General features: G+C 55.2%; 1 protein-coding gene across 3 annotated transcripts; it reads left to right on the top strand.

Annotated features, from left to right (window-relative positions):
• The first annotated feature begins 348 nt into the window (after positions 1 to 348).
• GGT1 (gamma-glutamyltransferase 1) lies at positions 349 to 25,254 on the top strand. Of its 3 annotated transcripts, none has more exons than XM_081123074.1 (14): positions 349 to 509; positions 10,180 to 10,280; positions 14,808 to 14,972; positions 15,793 to 15,923; positions 16,073 to 16,159; positions 18,870 to 19,062; positions 19,446 to 19,603; positions 20,639 to 20,788; positions 21,163 to 21,299; positions 23,685 to 23,872; positions 24,079 to 24,206; positions 24,297 to 24,409; positions 24,484 to 24,597; positions 24,954 to 25,254. In XM_081123074.1, the coding sequence occupies exons 3-14, from the start codon at positions 14,812 to 14,814 to the stop codon at positions 25,098 to 25,100; spliced, it is 1,707 nt and encodes a 568-aa protein (XP_080979200.1). In that variant the 5' UTR covers positions 349 to 509; positions 10,180 to 10,280; positions 14,808 to 14,811; the 3' UTR covers positions 25,101 to 25,254. The 3 variants fall into 3 exon arrangements, with proteins under 3 accessions (XP_080979200.1, XP_080979201.1, XP_080979202.1); XM_081123075.1 differs by lacking the exon at positions 349 to 509 and adding an exon at positions 9,335 to 9,386; XM_081123076.1 differs by lacking the exon at positions 349 to 509 and adding an exon at positions 9,803 to 9,937.
• The last annotated feature ends 374 nt before the right edge of the window (positions 25,255 to 25,628 follow it).

Raw genomic sequence — 25,628 nt, 5'->3', positions numbered from 1 at the left:
AGAGGCTAGTGGGAGGTGAAGGGAGACCGTCCAAGGGCACATGGTAAGAAGAGGGCAGAGTTTAGACTCCTTCCATTGGGTTAAGCACTGCCTGCCCAGGAGCGTGTCTGGGGACAGGGTAATGGGCTCTGTGGTTCTCCCCAGGCTGAGCCCCCGGGAAAAAGCAATGTCCTCATCCTCTGACCACCCACTGAACCTCAACCCCTGTTTGTTGCCTGCTTGGGCACCCCCATTGGACCCGTTCCCAGGGCCTTTCTGTCCTAGCCTCTCTTCTTTCCTGGCAACTGCTGGCTGGCCCAGAGACCTCCCCTCCTGCCTCTATAGCCAACATTTGCCTGGGGCCACCTTGGCACCACAGGTTTCCTCTCTGGCAAAACTGCATGACTGCCTTTTCTTTGGGCCAAAGCCCTGTCTCTAAACTGACGTGGTGGTGACAGGGCCAGAGACTTAAGCAGCAGCCACAGAGCCCCAGGGACCTCTCAGACCCCCTGTCCAGAGCTGGCAGCCTGGTAAGACACTCCTCTCCCTCCCCCACATACTCAGGGCTAAAGCTAGAGCTGGGATGGCTCCCAGATCCTGATCATATCCTTCCAGAAGATGAGCCAGGCCTGGACATTGTCACCTGGAATATGAGAAGACTGAGGTGGGGTAAGGGGAAGAAGAGGTGAGCCTCATGACGTGAAGGAGGCAAACAAGGCAGTGGCATAGGGGCTATGCCCAGAGCTTAGAGTCCTATGGAGCCTACCCCTCACCCCTTACTTCACCCTCTGTGTTCCTGGCTAGGAGATTCCAAGAGGACATTTTTCCAGGAAAGGAGGGAGGGTGGTGTCTGGGCCCAGATTCTTAGCTGGGTTTTCCTCAGCCTTCTGTTGGGGGTGGTTAAGTTGAACTGGCTCTTAGGGACTCTTTCTGGCCTAACCTGATTTGGGCAGGAGCCCCCAGGGCCAGAGCTGTAACATTCTCCCTCACTTCATGTGTACTTAACTAACTGCTGTTGGCCCTGTTACCAGAAAGGGAACCTGGCCCTGAACTGACCTGCCTAGGGCTGGCTGGTAGTGTATGGGTTCTTGACTTCATATAGGAAAGATTTCACAAAAACGAGTCCAGGTGATTTTTAGAGGACGTTTATTACAGCTGGGAACAGTGAAACAAGGAAGGGCTTAGGATAGAAGCAACAGGAGAGAGACTAGGGGTACTGTTTTGGCTCTCTAGAAATTTTATAGGTAAGAAATGAGCTAAGGTGGGGCTGCTTTAGCTCACTGGAAAGTCAGAGAAAAGGGGGCTTTGTAGATAGTTTCAAGGGCTTAGCCTGGGAAGAGCTGCCGGTGCCCATTTCTCCCCTGGTTGTAAGTCTCCTGGGTTTCCTTAGAGTTTAGGAGATGAATGCCTGTGGGGGAAGAAGAGGGGAAAGGGGAAAGAAGTGTGCTTCTGGGAGAGAGAGCACACACTGGGACCTTGGGAGGCTGGGAGTTAGGGGAGGTCATAGGGGAAGATCAATAGATTAGTCATCAATTTTATGCTGATGTGCCAAGATGAGATTTATTTCCAGAACTTCCTGTCTTCGGGTGTAGTTGGCACAAATGGCACTAATTGGATTTCTGATATCTCTCTTTCAGAGGGTGACTAAAGCTATTTACCGTCTGGTTGGGGAGAAGTGCAAATCATTTACTCTTAAATGTCCTTGGTTAGGGAAGACAGGATTTACTAGGTGGATGTAAACTGCTTGGCCGTTTAACTGTTTCCCTATTCCACTTGACCTGGCTTACTAGCCTGTCTCAGCCCCAATCTCTAGAGTTGTCCCGAGTAGCAGAGCTGTGTTTGTAGAGACCTCATGGGGTAGGGGCTATGAATTTCCCCTCTTAGTCCCCAGGGCTGATATGGGGGTTCAGGGGCTTGTAACAGGTCTCTCAGGGCTGTTCTACTCATTGCGAAACCAGTGAGGTAGAGGTTGGGGAACCAGAGAGTCAGGGAGGGAGACCACAGGCCCTCTGGGAGCAATCAGGAAATAAGTAGCAGTGACAGCCACCTTTGGCTTCCCAAGCCCTTGGCCACCGATGTGGAGGCCCAGATGGAGTGATAGGGAACCAAGGTCCAGATGACTCAGCAGATTGGGTGGAGGGCTGTGGTTGTGGCTAAAACTAAACCTGTCCTACCTTTGGGCTTCTTTGTCCATCAGTGGGATAGTCCAAACCCAGGGTTGATGATACTTTAGCAAGAAGCCAGATGACACTGAGTCTCCTAGAAGCCACTGCAAAGAAGAATGCAGAAGGATTTTGGACTCACTAGGAGGAAGGAAGCAGACGGATGCTTTATGGAGGGAATTTCCCCAGGAGGCTGGCTCTGCAAGGGTGGGTTGTCAGGCTTAGCTACACCACAGAGGTGGTGAGCTGTCCCACACTGCAGGAGCCCAGAAAGACACTTGACCAAGTGGTGGAGGAGGGCTTCTGGAGGAGGTGACACTGAGGTTGGAGTCTGAAAAGAGAATGCTAGCATGAAGTCCCTGCAGGAGAGCAGCAGGTGAACTGCAGAGAAGGGGTGGAGCCCAAGCAAGGCAAGAATTTATCTGGAGGGCAAAGGGGGCCTTTGAAAGGTTTTCAGGGGGGAGGGGCATTGCTCAGCAGAGCAGGCTGAGCAATGCGGCTGCAGAAAGAGCTGGAGACCCTGAAGAGGAGTTGCCAGGTAAGAGGGGTTGATCTGAGGGGAGATGGGGGTGTCAGATGTGGCCTGGCGGTGGTGTAGAGGTATGGGCCATTGGACGGGGCCAGCGAAGATGCAGGGATGCCCTGGGCTGGGGGAGGTTTCTGGAGGTTAGTTGCTTAGGTCAGGCTTGGGCATGTCAATTTGAGGCATCTAGAATACCAGGCAGCAGGATGTTTGGTGAGGACTTAGCTAGAGAGTAACTGAGTCCAGTTTGCAGAGGTGAAGGAGGCCAAGGAGGTACAGTGAAAAACCTGCAAAGAAAGAAACTTCCAAACCTGCAAGAATTTTTATGAATTTAGCCAAACTGATGAAAATTTCCGGGACGCTGTCACAACAGATTGAGAAAATGCTCCAGGAAATGGTAGTTTTACTACTTACTTTCTACATCAGAATCAAAGGGGAAGATGTTAAGGGGTTACATAAAATTCATTGGTGACAGCCCTGGCCAGTGTGCTCAGTGGTTAGAGCATCAGCCCTCACCCCGAAGGGTCGTGGGTTTCGATTCCTGGTCAAGGGCAAGTACCTGGGTTGCAGGTTTGATCCCTGCACCTCAGCAACCAACTAATGTGTCTCTCACATCGATTTCTCCCTCTCTCTCTCTCTCTCTCTCTCTCTCTCTCTCTCTCTCTCTCTCTCTCTCTCTCTCCCCCCTCCTTCCCCCCCTCCCTTTCACTCTCTCTAAAGATCAATGGAAAAAATATCCTCAGGTGAGGATTAACAACAACAAAAATTCATTGGTGATAGATTAGGGAGGCAGGAGAGAGCAAAGTGGAGAACTCTCTGGAATTGGATAGAAAGGAAGACTAACAGACACATATTTCTTTTTTATTTATTTATTTTTAAATATATATATATATCTTTATTGATTTCAGAGAGAGGAAGGGAGAGGGAGAGAGAGAGAAACATCAATGATCGGCTGCCTCCTGCACGCTCCCGACTGGGGATCGAGCCCGCAACCCGGGCATGTGCCCTGACCAGGAATCAAACCTCTATCTCCTGGATCTTAGGTCGATGCTCAACCACTGAGCCATGCCTGGCCGGGCCACATATTTCTTTTTAAAAATTTTTTATTTATTGATTTTAAGAGAGAGGAAGGAAGGGAGAGAGAGAGAAAAACAACACATTGATGTGCTGTTCCACTTATTTTTGCATTCATTGGTTGATTCTTGTATGTGCCCTGATGGGGAACGCACCACAAACTTGATATATCTATGGGGCGATGCTCTAACCAACCAAGCTATTCAGCCTGAGTGACACACACTTCTTTTGCACAGGTGGGTATAGGATAGTTAACAATTAACATGATAGCCCTGCCGGGCGTGGCTCAGCGGTTGGGCATCGACCTAGGATCCAGGCGATTGGGGTTCGATTCCCGGTCAGGGCACATGCCGGTTGTGGGCTCGATCAGTGACTCTCTCATCATTGATGTTTCTATCTCTCTCTCTCCCTCTCCTTTCCTCTCTCTGAAATCAATAAAGATATATTTAAAAAACAAAAACAAAAACAATTAACATGATAACAATAACAATGAGGAAGTCTATGGTCTCCTGAACTGGTGGAAGGTTGTGCCCTGTAGGGTCTGGAAAAAGGAAATTGCCCTGACATTCCAAAGATATGTTATGTAGATGCAAGAAGACAACGGACAGGCTCAGTTACAATTGACCTTTGTCAAGAAAGGTCTGCCCTGGCTGGTGTGGCTTATCAGGGCACATGTCCAGGCTGCAGGTTCAATCCCCAGTCAGGATGCATGTGGGAGGCAACTGATTGATGTCTCTCTCTCCCTCTCCCTTCCTCTCTCCAAAAAAAGAAAGAAAAAAAGAAAGAAGAAAGAAAAGAAAGAAAGAAAGAAAGAAAGAAAGAAAGAAAGAAAGAAAGAAAGAAAGAAACCAGTTTAGGACATGACTACCTGCCAAGACTTGCTTTTAGTTAGAAAGTTTTAATTTCAGATCATCCTATGTGGTTACTGTTGGTCTCTGAGTTTGTAAGGCCCACCCTGCAGGCTTCCCCTGAGCTTGTCAGGTTTAGTATGTGGCCCCTTTTCCATCCACAAGGGTGTGGGGGCTCCTAGAAGCCCAGGTGGAGCAGGGCATGCATGGAAAATGTTGGGCAGTTTTGTCATCGGTGAAACCACACATCCACTTAGCCCGTGCAGCTTCATGGAAGGTAGAAGCTTGGGAGGGGTGACAAGCGGGTTTGGGCATATGCCCAGGTTGTAGGCTCAATGCCCTGTAGGGGGCGTGCAGCAGGAGGCAACCGATCTATGTTGCCCTCTCACATCCATGTTTCTCTTTCTCTCTTCTTCTCTCTAAAAATCAATAAACATAAATTTTAAAAAGAAAAAGTGCTTGGCTCTCAGGGAGTCCAGGCCATTAGTAGGGTTGAGTTCTTGGGCTTGGAAGAGACCCAGCCTTCCTCCCCCACCCCCCTGGAGCTCCCACACACCACAGATAATTACAAGATGATGCGATAAATGCTACCTGTGCAGGGTGCCGTGGGCAGGAAGAACCAGGCTGCCAGGAGTAGGGCACTTATGACCTCTAAGCTCTGAGTTGCTCATCAGGCAGAGACAGAAGTGGCTGTGGGCCTGGGTGTTGGAGCCATGGAGGTAACGGGCACTTACTGTGAACTTACTGTGTCTCAGTGAATCTGCTGGCCATTAAATGACACCAGGTGTTAGACTGGTGGAGTCAAACCAGATCTCGGTTCAGTAATCTCAGTACTTGAGTTCTGGCTAAGAAAGAATTCAGAGGCAAGACTTAAACTATAAGATAAAGTTTATTTAGAAAGTCACAGAGGTAGAAGAAGTGAGTCATGGAAGAAATGGTCTCAGGAAACATTACAGAGGCAAAAGAAGGGCCCTTGAAGGAGCTTAGGGGAGAAAGGGAGGGGGAGGCAAGGAAAACTCACTTGGGGAGAGGGGGTGGGTCAAGGTGCTGACATGCTCCATAGAGTGAGTAGAAAGAGCCATGCTGGGTCCTAAGTCTTGAGGGTATTTTTCTGGAGGCTCCAGGGAAGGATTTCAATAGAATATTCATCAGCTTTCCAGGTGTGTCCTTTCAGGGTGGTGGTCTCTACTTATTGGTCAGTGCCAGGGCAGGGGGTCATTAGTCAATGCAGTGGTCCTGATGTCAGCCACAGCATAGCTTGTCTGGTTTTGCTGCTTTTCTGGACCTGGAGCTGAGGCCTAGACCTCATCTCTAGGGGTTGATGCTTAAGGGGGTGGTCCTGCAAGGACCCTCTTGGCAGTCCCATGAGGCCACTCTTTGGCCCCTTGTTCCTCCTCTAAGGGGGTCTACTGCATGACTAGCGACATGCCAGGGGAGGAAAGGTCAAGAGAGGGTGCGAACTGCATGACCAGTGATGTGAAAGGTCAGGGGGTCTGTCTAAACCGCATGACCAGCCCTGACCAGTTTGGCTCAATGGTTAGAGTGCCGGCCCTCGGACTGAAGGGTCCTGGGTTGGATTTTATCCAAGGGTGTGTACATCGGTTGCAGGCGTGATCCAGGTCGGGGATTGTGTGGGAGGCAACCAGTCGATGTGTCTCTCTCACATCAATATTTCTCTCTCTCTTTCTTCCACTCTCTTTGAAAAACAATGGGAAAAATATCCTCGGGTGAGAATGGAAAAACAAAAACAAAAATGAAAAACAGCAACAAAAAAACCGCACGACCAGCGATATGCTAGGGGAGGAGAGGTTACCCTGGGGGTGAGGTTCTTGCTTTCTCAATTTGCCTGTTTGTTGCAGGCACCTGGGGCTTTCCACCCTGGTGACCTTCTGTACCTGACCCATTGTCCTTCCTTTTTGCTCATACCTGCTTAACTGCCTACCACAAATCCACCCAACAACTGCTTTAATTATCCCTGCGCTCCAGATTGAAAACTGAGGCAGAAAGAGGAGACCCTGGGCCATCAGTGGCTGGGGTCAAATTTGAGCCTAGGTACTTTAGATCCCATGCCCTTGGTCGAGTTGCCACCCTGCCTCTGAGTTTGGGAGTTGGATTTGGTCCATCAGATGCTAGACCGGCCCTGCTGCTGGATGCTCCCAGGTGTTAACAAGCTGACAACTCTGGAGGCCCATGCACTTGGCCACAGTCCAGCCTCCAGCCTCACATCAAAAGTGGGTGCTGAAGTGATGAATGCTGGAAATGGCACCAGGGGATGTTGGCCAGGCTCTGGGGGTACGGGGACTCTGCCGGTGCCTGCAGTTGTCCAGAGTTTGCCTCCTCACCATCACTGGGCAACTCCAACCCCTTCACCAAGCTGTAGTCTCCCTTCCATCCCTTCAGTGTGGTCTGGGTAGCTCTGAAAGGCTGTGGCCAAGTAGCCACAGGGTGGCCCCTGGTCCTCTGTTCTGTTGCCTCAGTCAGTGGCAGGCAGGCCCTTCTGAAGAAGGCTGATTTGAAATAGCAGCAGAAAGCATTCTAAAAGGCAAATTGGGCTGGACACTGGGAAGAACTTGCCAACCAATCAGTCTTACTGTCTTTACAGACAGTGAGCTCCCCGTCAGGGCAGATGTGAAAGATGGGAGTGCTGGAGATGGGAGATCAGAAACTAAACACTGGAGAGTCTGTGATCCTAAAGTTATGATGTCATGATGCTTGGATTTTCAGTCACTTGTTCAGTCAGTTTCCCAAATGTCTCCTTGGTGCAGATACCAGGAGACACAAAATGTACTGGACGATGTCAGGTTTCTTGGCTCTCAGCAGGTTCTAAAATCCCGTCCCAGCAGTTCCGGAGGCTGGGTCAGGCACTGCTTGCATCTTGATCCGACCTGCCTGCCTGGCTCACTTCCTGTGAAGCTCATGACTGCATTTTGGCATGTCGTGTCTCTACCACCTGGGGTCCACCCGGGGCACAAGGCTCACCTGGCACATCCTGGAACTCAGCCACAACCACTCCCAGGACCTGATAGCAGGGTGGGGCATGACAGAGACAGCAGGAGATGTCACTTGTAGGAAATGGATTTTAGGGCTTTGCCCCCGTCATGGGTCATTGCCCTGCTGAGTGGCTTTGGGCAAATCTCTTGCCCTCTCAGGATAGTTTCCTTGTGCTGGGATCACTCATTTTCCTCCCAAGCACAGAGGTGAGGCAGATCCAAGCCGGTCAAACAGGAAGGGCCTTGTTTGCCACTGTCGGCCCATTTCTCAGAGGGGAGATGGGCCAGGTGCCCAGCCATCCTTGCCCACTGGAACAGTGCCTTGAGACTCCTGTCTGGCCAAGACCCCTGAGGCACTCTAGGTTGTTGGTGCCAGAACAGGAGGGGTGATTAGAAGATGAAAGTCACTAGGATGGTGGGGTGTCTCCCATCCCCGCTGCCTTGACAACTGCCCCTGGCTGGAGGCCAGCTTGGCCCAGGAAAGCTCTTCAAGGAACAATGATGCCCAGCTCAGCCAGTCCTCAGCCAACGCCCCCACCAACACCACCTTCTTCCTATAGCCCTTGCCCACTGCATGGTTGGCTGAGGAGCTAACGGTCACCCACCAGGGTCTTAATGAGTGAGCTGGGGTTAATGGGTTACCCAGTCCGGTAACACATTCACCAGCCTCCCTGGGCTCTCAAAGTCCAGACGCCTGTCCTTTAAGGTCTCAGCTCAGCCACCTCCCTTTCCAGCCTTGACACCTCAGGAAGGGCCTTGGAGGTCAAGAGCCTCCCTCGCACCCTCACCACTCCTAGAGATGCCTCTAATGCCTGCCCTCCAGGCTCAAGTTGTTCTCTCCACCTGACATGTCTTCCCCAGCCAATCCCAGCTCTGCCTGGATTCCCCCCTTGGGGCCCTAGGGTCTTCCTCCTTCTCGGCTAACCATACTATTCCATCTACAACCTGACTGGGGGCTCCTTTGAGAGAAGACCAGATGGGCAGGATTGGATGGGTGAATGAATGAATGAATGAATGAATGAATGAATGAATTTAAGCTAAGGCTGTGCTAGTGGTGGCAATTCTGGCAGTCAGCAGGCCCTGTGTGGACTTCAGAGGCATAGGCAGGCTTGAGCAAGTGTGGGGGTGAGTGATGACCCATCTCTCACCACCACTGCCCTGTGTCCTCTGTCAGTCTGTATGCCCACGACTCCAGAAAGTTGGGGGATGAGGAAAGGTTCCCCTGGGTTATGTGATTCCTTTCAGTCCAAGTGACCAGGGCCCTTGGAGTGACAGTCTCTAGACACTCCACCTGCAGCCCCGAAGGTCAGGGAGAGGGCACACTTGGAGGTACAGCCCCTACCCCAGAGTTGTAGAGAGTCTTAGGCTCCTCAGGCCTGGTGGGATAACAGAAGCTTATATTCCCAATACCCGCTGGTGCAAGCATCTGGCTCTACCCCAGTGCTATGTGACCCCTCTCTGGATATCGTAAGTTGAGGGGAGCTCACCTCCTTTCAGGAGACCCTTGGTCTGACCTGTCTCTGCTTGAAACCCAAACTCAGCCCCAATGAAGCCCTCAAAGCTCAGGTCTCTCATTCAGGGTTTGGAACCCCACTGGACTCAGAGAGGCCAGCAGCTGTCCTGGGTCACACAGCCATAGGGATAGGACCAGGAGTCAGCCCTCTTCTCACCTGGAAAGGTTCCTGTGCCTTTAAAGCCTTCCCCCACCCCTGACCAGCACTGGGAGGGAGGGGAGGAGCTGGGTCCCTGCTAGGCTCTAGGGACTCAGTTCTGTGCTGGAGTACAGCTGGAGGACCAGCCCTGGAGCCAGGTGAGCTGGGATGGAATGGGCTCTGGCTGTCCCCCAGTGCTGTCACCTCAAAGCATATCTCACCCTCTCTGAGCTGCTGGGCATCGCAGGTCGGGGAAGCTTCAGCTTGGGGCCTCCTGGGAACATCTAGAGGCTCAGCTTCCAGCCCCAGCTCTGCCATGTGCTGGCCATGCTCTGGAGGAGCCCTCCTTCCTCTCCAGACTTCAGTTTATGCTCCTGCCCCTTCAGGGTGACAGGACAGGGTTCATGTGGACAGATAAGCAGAGGGTCACACAGGTGGGAAGAATTCCAGGCTCTTTGTCTGACAGGGTCTGGGCTGGGAGCCTGTGTCTTGTCTGGCAAGTGGGTTTGAGGCTGCCTGTTCGGGCTTTGGCTCACTCCGCCACAGGTGTGGGTGGAGGGGGCGGGGTGGAGCCACCTAAGGAGACTTTGAAGAAGCCAAGGCACCCAGGAAGTGGACTTCTCAGAATTAAGGGGGAGGAGAGCACCAAGGAGAAACTGAGCCTAGAAGGCTCTGGCAGTCTCAGGGGAAGGATTCACTGGGGGGCCAGGTCTGGAGTGGAGCTGGAGCTGTGAGGGAGCTGTGTTCTGGGCCCTGCTTGCCCCCCTGGGGCTCTGGTTTGGCCGTGGTGGACGTGGGGCAGGGTTGGCTGTACAAGAGTCATTGCACAGCACTAGGGGTGCCCAGCACTTTTTGGCTACCTCAGGCATATTTCAACAGGTTTCCAACAGGTAGTGGTTATGAAGTCCTAGGGGAAAGACTTTGATCTAATTCTCAATTTTATGCCACCAGGTGGGCAGCGAGGGAAAGAGATCCCAACTCTGAGAAGGTTCCTGTCCAGGGGTGTGGACAGGTCTAAGGAAGCCGCTGAGAGCTGTGTTCTCATACCGGAGGTAGGTGACTCCTTGCTATGGGCCGGCTGTGGTGGGGCACATGTGGCTTTGGGGGGCCGTCTGACCTTGCCAAGTTGCTTCTACCTAAGCCTCGGTTTCCTGTCTATGAATGGGTTTGGGCCTGTGCCGTTTTCAACCCTGTGGCTCTGGGGTTTTGATGATACAGCCATCAGGCACGTTGGAGGATTAACAGACACCCCAAGCTGGCTGCCTGGTTGTTCTCTTCCTCAAGCTCCCCTGCTGCATCCTGGGGCTCGCTTGGCTCAGCCTAGATTTGACTTGGGGTTGGGTCTGTGTGTTGGGAGGGGGTGGTGCTAATGGCAGAATAAGCTTCTTTGGGTGGGTGCGGCTTGCACATTCTTGGAGATGGGGAGCTCACTACTTTTTAAAAAAATACGTTGTTTTTTTTATGTCAGAGAGAGGAAGGGAGAGGGAGAGCTAGAAACATCAATGATGAGAGTCACTGATTGGCTGCCTCCTGCAAGCCCCCAACTGGGGACTGAACCCGCAACCCGGGCATGTGCCCTGACCAGGAGTCTAACTTCGACCTTTTGGTTCATAGGTCTATTGATGCTCAACCACTTAGCCACACCGGCTGGGCGAGCTCACTTTTTGTACCTAGGACAGGAGGCATAGGGTCTGGAGGAGACCTCCAGCCCAGCCCCTGCAGCCTTATCTGAAATGACATGGTTTCCCCAGACCTACTCCCCCCCGGGTCCCCTCTCTGCATGTAGGGGGTAGGAGGCTGACCAGGACAGAATGTGACATACTCGTCATATGAGAAGGGGCCTTCTTTGTTCTGTACATCATACCTCTGTTAACATGGCCTTTGATGAGCTTCCCTCCTGTCCCCTCTCACTGGAACTGTGCCTCATTGCAGACAGCTATCTGTGCCCAAGGTTTTCCTGTTAGGTTTCCTGTGGGGACGGGGCCATCCTCTGCGCACTCAGACATTATTCTTACCCTTCTGCTGCTGCGGATATTACCATGTCTCATGTTATCCCAGGCAGGGAGAAAACTGCTGAGCAGGCTCAGGTAGGGACAGGGCCCTGTGGCTGTCCACTGCAGACCCCTCCCAGCAGACAGCCCTGCAATGCAGCCACTCGAGCAGGGCCAGATCCCCTGATGTTCCTGGCTGGTGTCCAGCCCCTGGGGATAAGTCCTGGGCCTTGGGCCTTGGCTCCTTCCCTGTTCATCTTTCCAGTCACTCTGGTCTGCAGTTGGGGTAATGCCCAGGCAAACTGGCAGTTATAGCATCTCCAGGCTGCTCAAGGGTAGCGGGTGACAGAACAAGATCTGCTTTGGCTGTGTGATTCGGGGCAGGTAGCAATGTCTGCTCAGCGTCTATATCTCCTGTCAGGTGGCACAGCCTTGCAGGGTGGTTGTGGGTTTGGTGTTAAAGATAGGGACTCTGGGGGCTTCCAGGCAACTGAGACACAAATGACCAGGAAGCCATGACCCAAGAGGTGGCTGATCCTTGCCCTTGTCATTAGCAGATAATGGCATGAGGGAATGGGGAATAGTGTCCAAGGTCCCCTGGGCCAGGCCGGAGCAGCTCCTGACTCAGGACCTCCTCGGTGGGCTGGTCAGGGACACTCAGCAACTTGGGGGCAGAAATGGGGTGGTCAGGCTGCACTCCTGGGCTATGTGACTTTGGACCAGCTCCGGTCCTCTCTGGGCCCTGCTTTTCCAGGCTGTTCAGGTAGTTCCTTGGGCCGGAGGCAATAATATTCCTGGGTAGGCGAGGGAACTACTCATGAGCTGAGGCCCCAGGCCATGTTTTTGAGAGGCTCCCCTGGCACCTGGCTGAGGGTTGTGGGCTGTGGTAAGGCCTCCCAGGTCTGGGCTCTGGTGTGATACTGGTGGCACCCCTGAGGCACCGCCTCAGGAACCATCTCTGGGACGCTGTGTCTGGCCCTGGAGTTTAGATGCTGTGAACAGAGACAGGGCTCGCCGGTGGGGGACCCAGCCTGGGGCTTCCTAGAGGGACTCTGGTGGACTCTGCCCATTGGAAGGATCTGAGTCCCAGAGAGGGGGAGCCCCCTCCCTCTGTCACCACCACTGTCCTTCCCCGTTGGGGTCACACCACCATGGGAGCTCCAAGAGTCACTGTTGTCACAGCACCTTTCAGGGCCTCATGAACTTTAGTCACCTGGTGACAGGTCGAGTCACCACACCTTCTTGCTGCCCATATGTCAGCCTTCAACCGTCCTCCCTGCCAGGCCAGACCTCCTTTAAAAGATGGCCTGCTCTCCACCCTACTGACATGCCCTCAGCTGCCCCACAGGGGTGCTAGGTGCCCTCCGGCTGGTCTCTTGCCCCCTCTGGGACCAGGTGAGCATGTGAGTTCCTCCAGTTCCTCCTGCCTCTGCTCCTCCTTGGAGATGCCTACCCCCAGATCTCCGTTCCCGTTCAGAGGCCCCCTAAGCAGCTCTGCAGGGGCTGCAGGCGTGTCTGTCTCTCCTGAGGTCCCTCAGACCTCCCAGCACAGCAGCCTCCCCTGGGAGTAGGAAGTCAGCTGCTCTGTAACCCAGATTTTCCCAGACAGACAAATAAATCTGCGCCTTCCTCCCCTGCCATGCCCCAACCCAGAGCCGTCTTCTGACGAACGGGGGCTTTCCTGGACCCCAGAGGTCCCTGGGCCTCAGGTAAGCCCACCGGGGTTATGAGGAGCTGGGCTGGGGTTTGAGGCCAGGCACTGTGCCCGATCCACTCTCCTGCCTTGGTTTCCCCTCCTGCTACTGATCTGAGTGGAAGCCAGGCCTCTGGGCTTGGACATTGCTTAGTGAGTCTTCAAGAAAAACGTGGGGTGGGGGAACGAGACACGGAAGCCCAGTCCCCCAGCAGGGTGTCTTCTGAAAGGCTGGAAATATCTGCCTGTGGGGGCTGAGCCAGATCTCCTGCTGCCCTGCCCAGGGACGGGGGGGATGCGGGTCAGTGCCGCCCACACCCTCCCCACACACCCTGGCAGTCTGAGCCTCACTGGGTGCCCCTGCCCCTCGGGGAGCCTACTTGGGCACTTGGGTGGGTGGATGGGTGGACCCAGATGGGTGGACAGGGGAGGCTGGAGTGTGGACCTTAGGAAGTCATGGCTAGCTCTCCCCAGGGAGACAGGAGAGCCCCGAGGGGAGTCTGAGCTCATGGCCCCAAGCCCAGGAGAAATGAGACCATTCCCCCAAGGTACCCAGCGTGGCCCCGTCCTACTCCGCCTGCCCCGTCACATGTGATGGGAAAGTTCTGTGTCCCGAACAGACACCGCATGTTGCCAGCCCAGGTCCTGAGGTCCCTCAGACCTCCCAGCACAGCTGTCGCCATCAGGAGCCCTTACCCCTGACCAGTCTTCCTGCAAGGGCCTAGGGTGAACCCTAAGGGCTGTCAGACTGGGCAGAGGCAGAGGGCAGAAAGCATGACCTGTCCCTGGGAGCATTATTAGCAAGGGGCAGGGCCTGGTTGGCACTTTGGAGAGAGCCCTATGACAGCTTTTCGGAGGACTGAAGAACAGATGCTGGTGGGAGGGAGGGGAGGGAGGGGCTGCGTGGAGTCCAGCCAGACACAGTGGTGTGTAGATTCTGTCCAGGGGGAGAAGAGGGGCTGGCTGTCCCCTACTGGGGACATGGGGTGGTATGCTTTGTGCCCCCCCCCCCCGAGCCTGAGGAAGAGAAAGCTCCTCTTTGTTGGTGTCTAGAAGACCTTCCCCCCCCCATGGGGTTGGACTTCATTCCTAGGCTATCTCTGGGACACTACCTCTGGCCCTAGCGTTCAAACCCTATGAATAAAGACAGGGTGAGCCAGAGGGGTCCCAGCCTGGGGCTCAGGGTCAGACACCTACCCTTTAGAAGGAACTGAGTCTGGGAAAAGAGGACCTTGTGCCTCTGTCACCATATCCCTCACTTCCTGCCACCACCAGGGGAACCCCAAAGGTAACTGCTGTCACTCTCAGCCCAACCTGGAAGGAAGTCAACAAGGAAATAATTGAGCAAGAGGCTGACCAGCTTCTCACCTCCAGAGCACCGCCCAGCGAAGCCCAGTGTAGTCAACACTTTCCACCCCCCTTAATCTTCACAACATCCCCAAGCGGAGTACCTCTGTCATTCCCACAGGACAGATTATCAGTGACTTGCCCAAAGCCCCATAGCCTGGAAGGAGCAAGTCCAGGCTCAGATGGAGCAGGTTGGCTCCAGGACCCATCCCCTCCCTGCTCAGCTCGGCTTCCCCACTTGGTCACATGGCATGCTCACCACCAAACCCCGGCATGTGAAATCTGGGGGCTCCCAGGAGGGCTCCCTGCTAGAGATGGGGTTCTTACTGGAACGGAGCCCTGAGGGCAGAGATGGGACCAGGAGTTTCTGGCAGAAAGAATGACCTGGCTCGCATGCGTTCTGGGCAGCAGGAAGGAAGGAGACACAAGGGCATTTCTGAGGCTTGACTTCAGGCTGTGTCCTGGGGGGAGAGGATCAGGATATTGCCCAGTGCCAGGCCGGCATGGACACCTGACCCTGCTCCCCTAATCGCTCCGCATGCCCACAGATCCATGAAGCAGCGTTATGTGGTTCTGGCCTTGACGGCCATAGTCCTGGTGCTCCTCATCATTAGCCTCAGCCTCTGGCTGCCCTTCGCCTCCAAGCCGCCCTCCCACGTGTACCCCAGGGCTGCCGTGGCCGCAGACGCCAAGCAATGCTCGGAGATTGGGAGGTGAGTGCGGCAGGGTGTGGGGACACAGGCCCTAGAGGACACCCACTGTAAGTGGACCTGGGCAAGACCCTTGCCCCTCTGAACCTCAATTTCCCCACCTGTAAATGGGTTGCCTTGGATCTTCTCAAGTAGTCTCTGGTCAGGAAAGAAGGGGACACTGAGCCCAGGAACAGGACACAGGCCTCCCAATGCCCAGCTGGGCCCTTTTCTCAGTTCTAAGGGTGTCTGTCTCTTTGGATAAACTCTGCTGTTTGATACTATTTTCTACTCCTATTTCACATTATATACAAAGATCAGTTCCCACGTAGATTTAAATAGAATGTTACTAATGAAAAGTAACAATTTTTAAATTATAAAAGTTATGTACATTTGTTTACTTGAAAAAGAGGAAAATATAAGTCCATTGGTTTTAGAGTTACATTTAAGAAACAAAAACTCCTGTGGCCCTGGCTGGTTCGGCTCTGGGTAGAGTGTCGGCCTGCAGATGGAAGGGTCCCAGGTTCGATTCCAGCCAAGGGACTCGGTTGCAGGCTTGATCCCCTGCCCTGGTCAGGATGAGTGCAGAAGGCAACCAATCGATGTGTCTCTCCCCCATCGAAGTTTCTCTCTCTCTCTCTCTCCCTTCCACTCTAAAAAGCAATGGAAAAATATATCCTCAAGTGAGGATTAAAAAAGATTAAAAACAACAACAAAAACTCCTGTGGATTTCTCTTCTGTCCTTCTTTGGACAGGACCAGCAAAGAGGGTGGAGGTGGACGGCAGGGTGAGTGAGGGGTTGGGGAGCCCGCAGGTTCTCACTCCCTCCACATGCCTCGGGCAGGGATGCGCTGCAGGATGGTGGCTCAGCGGTGGACGCCGCCATCGCGGCCCTGCTGTGCGTGGGGCTCATGAACGCCCACAGCATGGGCATTGGGGGCGGTCTGTTCCTCACCATCTACAACAGCACCACGGGTGAGTGCCCCCGGGAGCAGGGGGTGAATGGCAGGGTGCCTGCCTCAGACTGGATTTGGGCTGGGGCGAGCACAGCTGGGTGGCTCCTGGCCTCACACAGGGTGAGGGGCTGGTGTTGGTCCGGTCTGCCCACCTGCTTCTCCTTGCAGGAAAAGCTGAGATCATCAATGCACGAGAAGTGGCCCCTGAGCTGGCCTCCCCCAGCATGTTCAACAACTCGGAGCAGTCGCAGCAAGGTGAGGGGCAGGCTCAGGGTGCCGGATGGGAAGGCTCGACATGCCCCTGGGACAGCTCTGGCAGTCACTGATCCCACCCCTCCCATCCCTTCCCAGTCCCATAACATCCTGCATAGTGAATGGTCAGGACCATCATCACAGAGCCCTGGCCAGGCAGCTCAGTTGGTTAGGATCATAGTCCCGATACAAGGTTTTGGGTTTGATCCCCGGTCAGGGCACATGCAAGAATCAACCAATGAGTGCCTAAATAAGTGGAACAACAAATCTCTCTCTCTTTCTCTCCCTTCCTCTCTTTCTAAAAAAGCAACCAAAAAACCGATCATCACAGAGAGTAAAGGGAGAGAGTTTCTGTTATTTCTGTTCAGGCCTCTCCAGGGCCACCCTGTGCTAGTACCTGGAGAGGATTATTACAGCAGCCTGCCGAAGCAGGAGTCCTGGGCCAGCACTCTGTTCAGCCCTTTTCACTGATGAAGCCCTTGAATCCTCCCTGTAAGCTCGTTGGAGGAGTGCTGAGTTGGTTTTATAGGTAGGGACACTGAGTCCCAGAGAGGTCACGCACACCTGAAGAGGTCACACAGTTCCGCGATGAAGCAAGCTGTCTCGACCCTGCATTTTCAGGAGATATCCAAGTCATTCATTTGTGAGGATGAATATGGGGTGGAGTTTCTCTTTTCTAACCTGGTCATAAGCTAGGAGGAGGCCCCCCAACTCCCCAGGCAGCTGAGGGGAAGCCAGTGGCCACCAGGGGGCGCTGCTCTGAGGAGTCCCTGCAGCCCCTGGATTGCAGGAAGAGGTCAAGGAGGAGGGGCAGGGCCTGTAGGCCACGGAGGGTCTGATTCCCCCTTTGGAGTCCTCTCCAATGTGCAGAGTCTTTGAATTTTTACCCACTGAAAACTCAAAATGTGCAGAAATGAAGTCAGTCAGAGTGTGAGACTGCTGGAGTCTTACAGACCTAGCATCCTGTGGACACTTGGGACTCATTTGTCAGCTAGGACTTGTTGGGCTCCCCTAAAGAGTCAGGGGCTATTCCTCAAGCTGGAGTCTGAAACAAAGGCAACAGATGGAATCCAAGCAGACATCTCGGGTGCAGAAAAGAGGCTGAGCAGATAGGGGTGTGCCATGCGCTGCCAGGAAAGCAGAGGCGGGAAGGGCCGGAGGGCATGGAGGTTCACCGAGGGTGGCCTGGGCAGGGAGGCGGCACCTGAGCAAAGACCCAGAAGCTAGGGTGGGGTGGGGAGGAGCTGGGTGTGTGTCTGGGAGGAAGAAGAGGACCTGGGGTCAGACGGAACAGCCCAGGTTGCGTCGGACCTTGTGGTTCACCATGAAGACTGCGCCTCTTATCTGAGGGAGGTAGAGGTGTCTGTCGCTGGGAGTGTTTGAGTGCGGGGTGGTTGCGGTGGATCTGGCCCGTGTCTAATGGGACTCCTTGGGCTCTGTGGAAGGGACAGGAAGCAAGCCGTCTGCCCAGCAGATGATCTGTCAGGGGGTTTCAGTGATCCAGTCAGGGAGAGATGAGGGTGATGGTTGGTCACTGGTGCTGAACACGCATGGAAGTTGGAGCCTGTGGATTTGCTGATGGGTTGGGTGTGACATGTGTGCTGGGAGTCCCGATGACCCAGGGTCTTCAATCTGCACCTAGAAGGTCATGGAGGCCCTGACAGAGACCATCAGCAGTGACAGCCAGAAGCTGAGTTTTTGGTGTGTTATATTTGGATGCCTTTTTTGAATGGGCAAGTATATCCTCAGATCTGGCCCTCAGGAAGCAGGCCAGGGCAGAGAATAAACCTGGGAGTTGTCAGCATGTAAATAGAGCCCTGAGTCCCTGATCTGGGGGAGGCCACCAAGAGAGTGAGTGTAGACAGAAGAGAGGGTGGGGAGATGTGAGGAGAGAGCCAGGCGAGTGATACAGAGGTGACTCGGGAGGAGAGAGTGATGGGCCAGGTAAGGCGAGGCTGGGTGGGGCCCTGGGCTGGCAGTGTGGGGTCACGGGTGACCTTGGTGAGCAGGGTGTGATGAGAACCTGACTGGCCTGAGGTTATGGCAGCATTTATTTCAGGTGGGAGGAATTGTGTGCTGGGTATCAGACCTGGGATATGCAGTGTCGTAACAACCCAGCCCTTGGAACCAAACCTGGGAGTAGCTGAAATGACCCAGGCCAACTCAGGGGTGAAAGCCTTTCTGTGTCATTGTCCAGCTTAGGGTAAGACAGGGATTTGGGTTCAGGTCCCAGTTGGGACAATAGAAGAGAGGCCCTTGCTTTGGGACCGGCTTCGGCTTGAGGGTGGCCTAGGTTTGCACTGGAGGCTCTGGCAGGTTCTGGTGGCACCCTTGAGTCTCATGGGAAGAGAGGCCTTGTGGTCTAGGAGGCTCAGATTGATGGCTGGGAGGCTCAGACTGAGAGATGGCATGTGTCTGGCTTCCCCACAGTCTCATTGCCCCACTGTGAGCCTGGCACAGGATTTCAGACATGGTGGCACATGGGGAGATAGACATTTAGGCCTGGGATAGCAAAGTCCAGCACTTACGCTACCCCCTCGCCCTCCTGTCCCCTTATCTGCACTCTTGCCTGCCAAGTCCAGATACAACTTCAAAAATCCATTTCCTTCCTAAGCCCATAGTCCCATCTGGGGACTATGCCTGAGTTGATGCCTACGAGAGACCCTGATGTCCCTTGTCTGGAACCACTAACTGTGACCCTCTCCCTCTGCAGGGGGGCTGTCGGTGGCAGTTCCTGGTGAGATCCGTGGCTATGAACTGGCACATAAGCGACACGGGCGGCTGCCTTGGGCTCGCCTCTTCCAGCCCAGCATCCAGCTGGCCCGTGAGGGCTTCCCTGTGGGAAAGGGCTTGGCGGCAGCCTTGGAGAAAAGCCGTGCTGCCATTGAGAAGCAGCCAGCCCTGTGGTAAGTTTGTGGGTGCTGGCCTGCCCTGGGGCACAGGTGGAGCAGGCACATTCCTAGATCCCTGCAGGCTGTGAGTGGCTGGCTGATGGAGCACTTTCAGGAACCTGTGCTGGTGAAGGGACAGGGTCCAGGAGATGAAAACCCCTTCCCATAGTGTGTGGACACATTCTGAACCTGGTGCCTGGGGTTCTGGCCTGTGTTTCCTGAGTAGCAGGGAACTCTAGGAGGCCTGGGTTAGACACTGGAGGACGAGCCCTGAGTGACAGGGCCACCCACCTGTGGACAGGACCCGACTGTCCTTTGTTCTTGTCTCCCTATTTTGGGTGGCTGGTCTGGCCTAGTCCACCACACCTGCCTGCCTCACGGGGCCCTCTCTTCCCCAGTGAGGTGTTCTGCCGGGATGGTAAGGTGCTGCGGGAAGGGGACAGGTTGACCATGCCACGGCTGGCTGACACGTACGAGACGCTGGCCTTCGAGGGGCCCCAGGCTTTCTACAATGGGAGCCTCACGGCCCAGATTGTCAAGGACATCCAGGCAGCTGGTGAGTGGACGACCTCAGGGACCTGGGGCAAGGCACTTTGTAGAGGGAACCCTGAGCTGGGGCTCAAAGGTCTGGGGTCCTCGGGTCCTGCCTAGGCTGGGCACAGGGCCCTCAGGGACCACCTGGTAGGGGAGGGTCACAGAAGTGTATGTAGTCAGTGACAGACCGTGGATCCACAGCGCCTTGTGAGGTCAAAGTTGAAAGGGATGGTACAGCTCAGGAGAGAAAGAGCCCCTCTCCCTGGGCTTTCTGAGTATGGGGGTGGGGGTAGATGTAGGCATGAGCCAAGGCTGAGGAAGCACTAAAATGCAGACCTGGGAGGCCTTCCTGAAGGAGGCAGCCCCTGATCTACAGATGAGATTGCACTTTATAGGCAGAGGGGGGAAGGGTGTTCCTGGCAGAGGGAATAGGCTAAGGCCTGGAGAAGGGATTTTAATTCTCCAGGGGGGCCACAGGGGGTGAGGGTGGGCTTGGTGGGGGTTGCATGCAAGGTCCTGTAATTAGAAGCTTGTGGGGCAGGTTCTGATGGAGCTTAAAGTTGCCTCTCCCTCCCTGAGCAGTGGCCTTCTTCATATGTTATTTTTGTCAGTGTGCCATGGAGGAGGGTGATTGGCCTTTACCACTAACACTGGAAATTAGCTTGTAAATACTCATCTGTCTGGAGCCTTCTCCTGGGAATTAAGAGCTTCCTTCCACCCCCACCCCCATTAGTCACAGGAGGAGGGGGGCTGAGCAGGGGGGATGTGGCAGGTATTTTCCACTTAAGGACTCTGACTGCCAAGAGGAGAGACAACCAACCTGGAGGCCAGGTTGCGGATAGGTGGCCGGGGCCTGGCCATGGGGAGGTGGCGTCATCAGGGAGGGCAGGGAGGCGGGGGTGGGCCAGTATGGAGGTGGAGGGGCAGGGGCCCTGCGGGGTGGGCAGGACCCCCTCCAGCAGTGCAGCCCCATCCTCCTCAAGTGGCAGCCCTGCCATAATAGTGCAGCCCAATTCCCGTGCCCCCTCCCCCCCATGGAGCTGCTGTCTCGTTGCAGGGGGCATTGTGACCGCCAAGGACCTGAACAACTACCGTGCCGAGCTGATCGAGCACCCACTGAGTGTCAGCCTTGGGGATGCCCGGCTCTATGTGCCCAGCGCCCCCCTCAGTGGGCCTGTGCTGGCCCTGATCCTCAACCTCCTCAAGGGTGAGCCGTCCACAGGCCTCGGGGGACACTCCGGGGCTAGAGGAGGAGGAGTGTTGGGAGGGAGAGAGGCGTGGAGCGGTGCCCCGGGAGTGGAGTTCAAGGGCATCAGGGTCTGTTTACCGCAGGCATCCAGTGCCAGAAGTTCATCTGTTGCTGGGCAGCCCTCTGGCTGGAAGTATGAGGCCCAGGCCCAGGGGTCTCTTGCCCTCTTCATATAGTCACTGCTGTTGGTTATTAAATGCCCCCCCTTCTTAAGGTGGGCCAGGTGGTTCAGGAAGGTGTGAGTCCACCCCAGGCCCCCAGCTGTCTCGGCTGAGCTGGGATGTCCCGAGGGGTGCTGAGACTGCCAACATTTGCCTGCTCGGCCCTACCAGGGTACAACTTCTCCCGGGCAAGCGTGGAGACACCAGAGCAGAAGGGCCTGACCTACCACCGCATCGTGGAGGCCTTCCGGTTTGCTTACGCCAAGAGGACCCTGCTTGCGGACCCCAAGTTTGTCAATGTGACTGAGGTAAGGGGCAGGGCCTGGCCCTCAGTGGTTGGATGGCCTGCTGTGGAGGTGTCAGGAGGCTTCTCTAGGGTCCTCTATGAATTAATAAAGTCCTCTGCCTGCTTTATTAATCCGGTTTCACCAATTTGATGGCAGGCCCACTATGTGATGGGATGGGCTAGTGACTCCGAGTCTGGGCCTCTGCCCCCCGGAGCTCGAAGTGTAACAGACTTGACAATGAATAATCAGTGCCCACCCCCCCCCACCCCCCCCGCAGCCTGGAAGGTCTAGAGTAGTTAGTGCTGAGGTGAGGAGTGTTTGGGGGCATCACAGCCCTCAGGGGGATGAGAAGGATGGGTGAGGGAGAGAGCCTTCTAGGTGGGCAGAGGCCTTGGCCACCTGCAACCTGGTCACACCCAGGAGCTAACGCTTCCCAGATCCCCACCCAGGCCTGCACTGCGCTGCTCAACCCACTCACCACCAGGTGCCCCAGCTCTAGGCTGGGTCTCCACTGACCCCTGTCACATCCTTCCTTACCTACTTGGTTCCCCCCATTCTGGAGTAGTCCTCCAGACCCTCACATTGATCTTCACCTCCCAGGAGGGCCCTCAGCTGCCCAGCAGCCCCTCTGGTCTCCTAGGTCTTTTCTCTTTCCTGGTGGTCATTTTGGACCCCCATTACCCACTGCAGCCAGTGACCTGGTGTCTTGTATCCCTAAGGTGACTGCATCGCCACTGCACTGCGACCCCCTCTGCCCTCCCCCTTGGGTAAGGTGGGCCTTCTGCCCATCCACCCGCTGACAGCGCACCTTTCCCACAACGCTGCACTGCCTCTGCCCCACCCTCCTGCCCTTTCTGGTGGATCGTCCCCGAGAACGGTGTGCTATTGTCACTCCAGAACCTTCCATCTGCTCTCCCATTCCTCTGCTCCCCTCAGAGCCAACCTGGCCAGCTCTGTTCTCTCAGGAGCCCTCGTCATTGATATCTGTCGGCCTCACCATTGAAATCTGTCGGCCTCGCCATTGATATCTGTGTTTATTTCTGAGTCAGTTGCAGATATCACACCTCATGTTTTATACATGACCTATTGCCTGTGCCGGGATTTCCCTGAGGGTCCCAGTGATTTTAGGTCCAGGGCCCATGGGGCTCACAATGGCAGTTGCTGTTCTGTGTCTCCAGTCTCCTCACAATGGCCCCGTGGCCCTCTCTGATTTTTAAAGCCCAAGGCATTTTCTTGTAGAATGTCCCACATCCTGGATTTGACCTTGTTTCCTTAGGAGTAAATTCAGGCTATAAATTTCCCCCTTGGATTAGTCAGTTAATCTGAGCAGTGTTGCTGGAACCTCCTGGAGGCATTTTTCCTGCTAGGCCCCCAACGATCGTCCTTGCTGGATTCGCCCTCCTCTGTGTCTGTCCATCCTTTCTGTCTGCCCACCCAGGCTCATGGCTTTAAGCAGCTGTCTCCATGTTTATCCCTCAGCCTGATCTTGTCCACGAACTTGACACATAGGTTCACCACCCACCCAAGACAGGCTCCTCAGTGTCCAATGGGCACCTTTCCAAAATCAAGCTCCCTACTATCCCCAAACCTGTCCCTTCCATAGTGTTCACCTCCCCAGTTAAGGGCCACTCTGGACTGAAGACTTTGGGGCCATTTTCAGTCCCTCCTTCTCTCCCACCTGGGTGAGTCACCTCATTTCTCCCAATTCACGACAGAGCCTCCCTATTGGGTTCCCCCCTTTTCTCACACATGGCCTCCAGAAGGATCCTGGGAAAACACACATGGCTCACCCCTTTGTCCCAATCCCAGGTGGCTGAGAGCAAAAGCCAAAGTCTTTATGAGGCCTATGAGGACCTATGGTCCTGGCCCCTGCCGGCATCTTCAACTTCCTGTCTTCCTAACCCAACTCACTGTCAGCCCGCTACTCTCAGGCCTGCCTCAGGACCTTTGCATTTGCCATCCAGGCCTCATTCAGGGCCCTTTTCAGATGTCACCTCCTCTGAGAAGCCCTCCCTAACCACTCTACCCCCACCCCATCCTCCACCATCTTTACATGGCATTTCTTCCCAGCATGTCCCTGCCTGCCTTTGTCTTCCCTGCCATGAGTGTGGGGACCTGCTTGTCTGTTCCCTGCTGATCCCCCAGGGCCAGGCCCACAGTACAGGCTCCATGAAAGAGTGTATGTGGCTAGAGAGTCATGGCTTGGGGAACAGACAGGCATTCAGAGTTGCTGGACTGCAACAGAGAGAAAGGCTGGAGAGAGGGTCAGACGGGCCATGTGAGTTCCAGAGTACAGGAGGCTTTCGATCAGAACCATGGTTGGGGGCTTCCTGAAAGCTGCCTGCACAAGCCTGTGCCCCCTCCCCACCCCTCCACTTCCTCAGGACAGCTCTGGGGTCTCGGCAGGTGGTCCGAAACATGAGCTCCGAGTTCTTTGCTGCCCAACTCCGGGGCAAGATCTCAGATGACACCACTCACCCAGCCTCCTACTATGAGCCTGAGTTCTACATCCCAGATGATGGCGGCACCGCCCACCTGTCCGTGGTTGCAGAAGATGGCAGCGCTGTATCGGCCACCAGCACCATCAACCTCTAGTAAGGGCTGCCAGGAGGCCTGGGTGGGCCAGGGGCTACCCTCATGCCCCAGAAGCGGGGCTTCATTAACCCCTTTCATGGTGGGAAACTGAGACCTACCTTGGTAGAGCACTTGCCTGGGACCTGAAGGGTAGAGGTTGGAGCTTTGGTGGGTGGGGCAGGCAGGGCTGGGCAGTACACAGCTGTCTGACTCAGCTGGTCTGCAGCTTCGGTTCCAAGGTGCTATCGCAGGTCAGCGGGATCTTGTTCAATGATGAGATGGACGACTTCAGTTCCCCCAACATCACCAACCAGTTTGGGGTGCCCCCCTCACCGGCCAACTTCATCAAGCCAGGTGTGTGGTGAGGGGCTTGGGCGGGGAGGGGTTGGTGTCCTGGGTAGGCAGCTGACCAGCATCTCTGTCCCCTGCGCCTACTGACTTCAGGGAAGCAGCCACTCTCATCCATGTGCCCAGCGATAATTGTGGACCGGGACGGCAAGGTCTCCATGGTGGTGGGTGCCTCTGGGGGCACACAGATCACCACAGCCACCGCGTTGGTATGTACCACCCACCTATCTCCTCAGCCCCTGTCCCTGAACCATGCTGACCCCATCCCCCCACCCCCCACCAGGCCATTATTCACAGCCTGTGGTTCGGCTATGATGTGAAGAGAACGGTGGAGGAGCCCCGGCTGCACAACCAACTTCTGCCCAACACTACAACGCTGGAAAAAGACATGGACCAGGTAGGGTGGAGGTGGGGGAACAGTCACAGTGTGTGTGTCGGGGGAGGGGCACTGGCTATCCTGAGATGGAGGTCTGGATCCCCTGAGTCACTGTGGAGTAAATGATGGCTGGTGTCCTCTGCCAGGAGCAGATGACCTTCACACCCACTACTTGGGCCATCTTGAGCCCCTGTACAGTGAGGGCCAGGCCACGTGCTCCAATGCGACCCAATAGGTCTAGCTGCCCCCAACTTGCTCCTGCTGGCCACTCGGCCTGAGATGGCATCATCTGGGGCTATGAAGCCCATGACCACACAGGCGTGGTTCAAAGGGTGTATTGGGCCCCACTGAAACCTCCCTCTCCCCTCCTATTCCAGGCAGTGACTGCAGCACTGAAGGCCCGGCACCACCACACGCAGTTTACTTCCACCTTCATTGCTGTGGTGCAGGCCATCGTCCGCACTGCTGATGGCTGGGCGGCCGCCTCAGACTCCAGGAAAGGCGGGGAGCCTGCTGGCTACTGAGTGTGCAGGGCGGACAAGGCTGACCCGAGACCCAGGGATAAGATGCCTACACAGGACTGAGACTTTGGGGGATGGGCTTCTCCCTCGCGTGGCAAAGCAGTGCAATAAATGGGGGCCACGGTGCCAGGTGCTGGCGGGTTCCCAATTCCCTGGTCCTCGGCATCCTGTGTAAAATGGAGCCATCTAGTGGGGAAGGGTGGAGGGGGTGCAGGGCAGGCTCATGCCAAACCCTATCCTTTCCCACACTGAGCCCAGCACCTGGGGCCAGGCCCTCTCTTCAATGGGCTGGGCAGCGGTGCTTCCAGTGTTGGCCACCAGAGGGCGCCATAGCCCTGGCTTTCACTTGGGCAGAAGCGACCCACCCTCGCTGGAAGCCGGGTACCCCCTCAGCCTGGCGGGTGGCCAGACTCACGGTGCTAAGAACACACAGAAGTGCAGCTGAGGCCTGAGGAGTGGGATTGTGCATGAGGCTGGAGCAAAACATGCTGGACTGAGCCAGGCCCAGAGGAGCTTTCCAAACACAAACCC

The sequence above is a fragment of the Miniopterus schreibersii genome (assembly GCF_964146895.1).
Source record: "Miniopterus schreibersii genome assembly, chromosome: 20".
Taxonomy (NCBI): domain Eukaryota; kingdom Metazoa; phylum Chordata; class Mammalia; order Chiroptera; family Miniopteridae; genus Miniopterus; species Miniopterus schreibersii.
Note: the sequence above shows the minus strand (reverse complement) of the source record. Positions and strands in the feature narration are given on the sequence as shown.

Coding starts and splice junctions, on each gene's coding strand:
- GGT1 (XM_081123074.1), top strand. CDS start 14,812: ATGAAGCAGCGTTATGTGGTTCTGGCCTTGACGGCCATAGTCCTGGTG. Junction 19,604..20,638: donor CAAGGACATCCAGGCAGCTG/GTGAGTGGACGA, acceptor GTCTCGTTGCAG/GGGGCATTGTGACCGCCAAG. Junction 23,873..24,078: donor ACCAGCACCATCAACCTCTA/GTAAGGGCTGCC, acceptor GCTGGTCTGCAG/CTTCGGTTCCAAGGTGCTAT.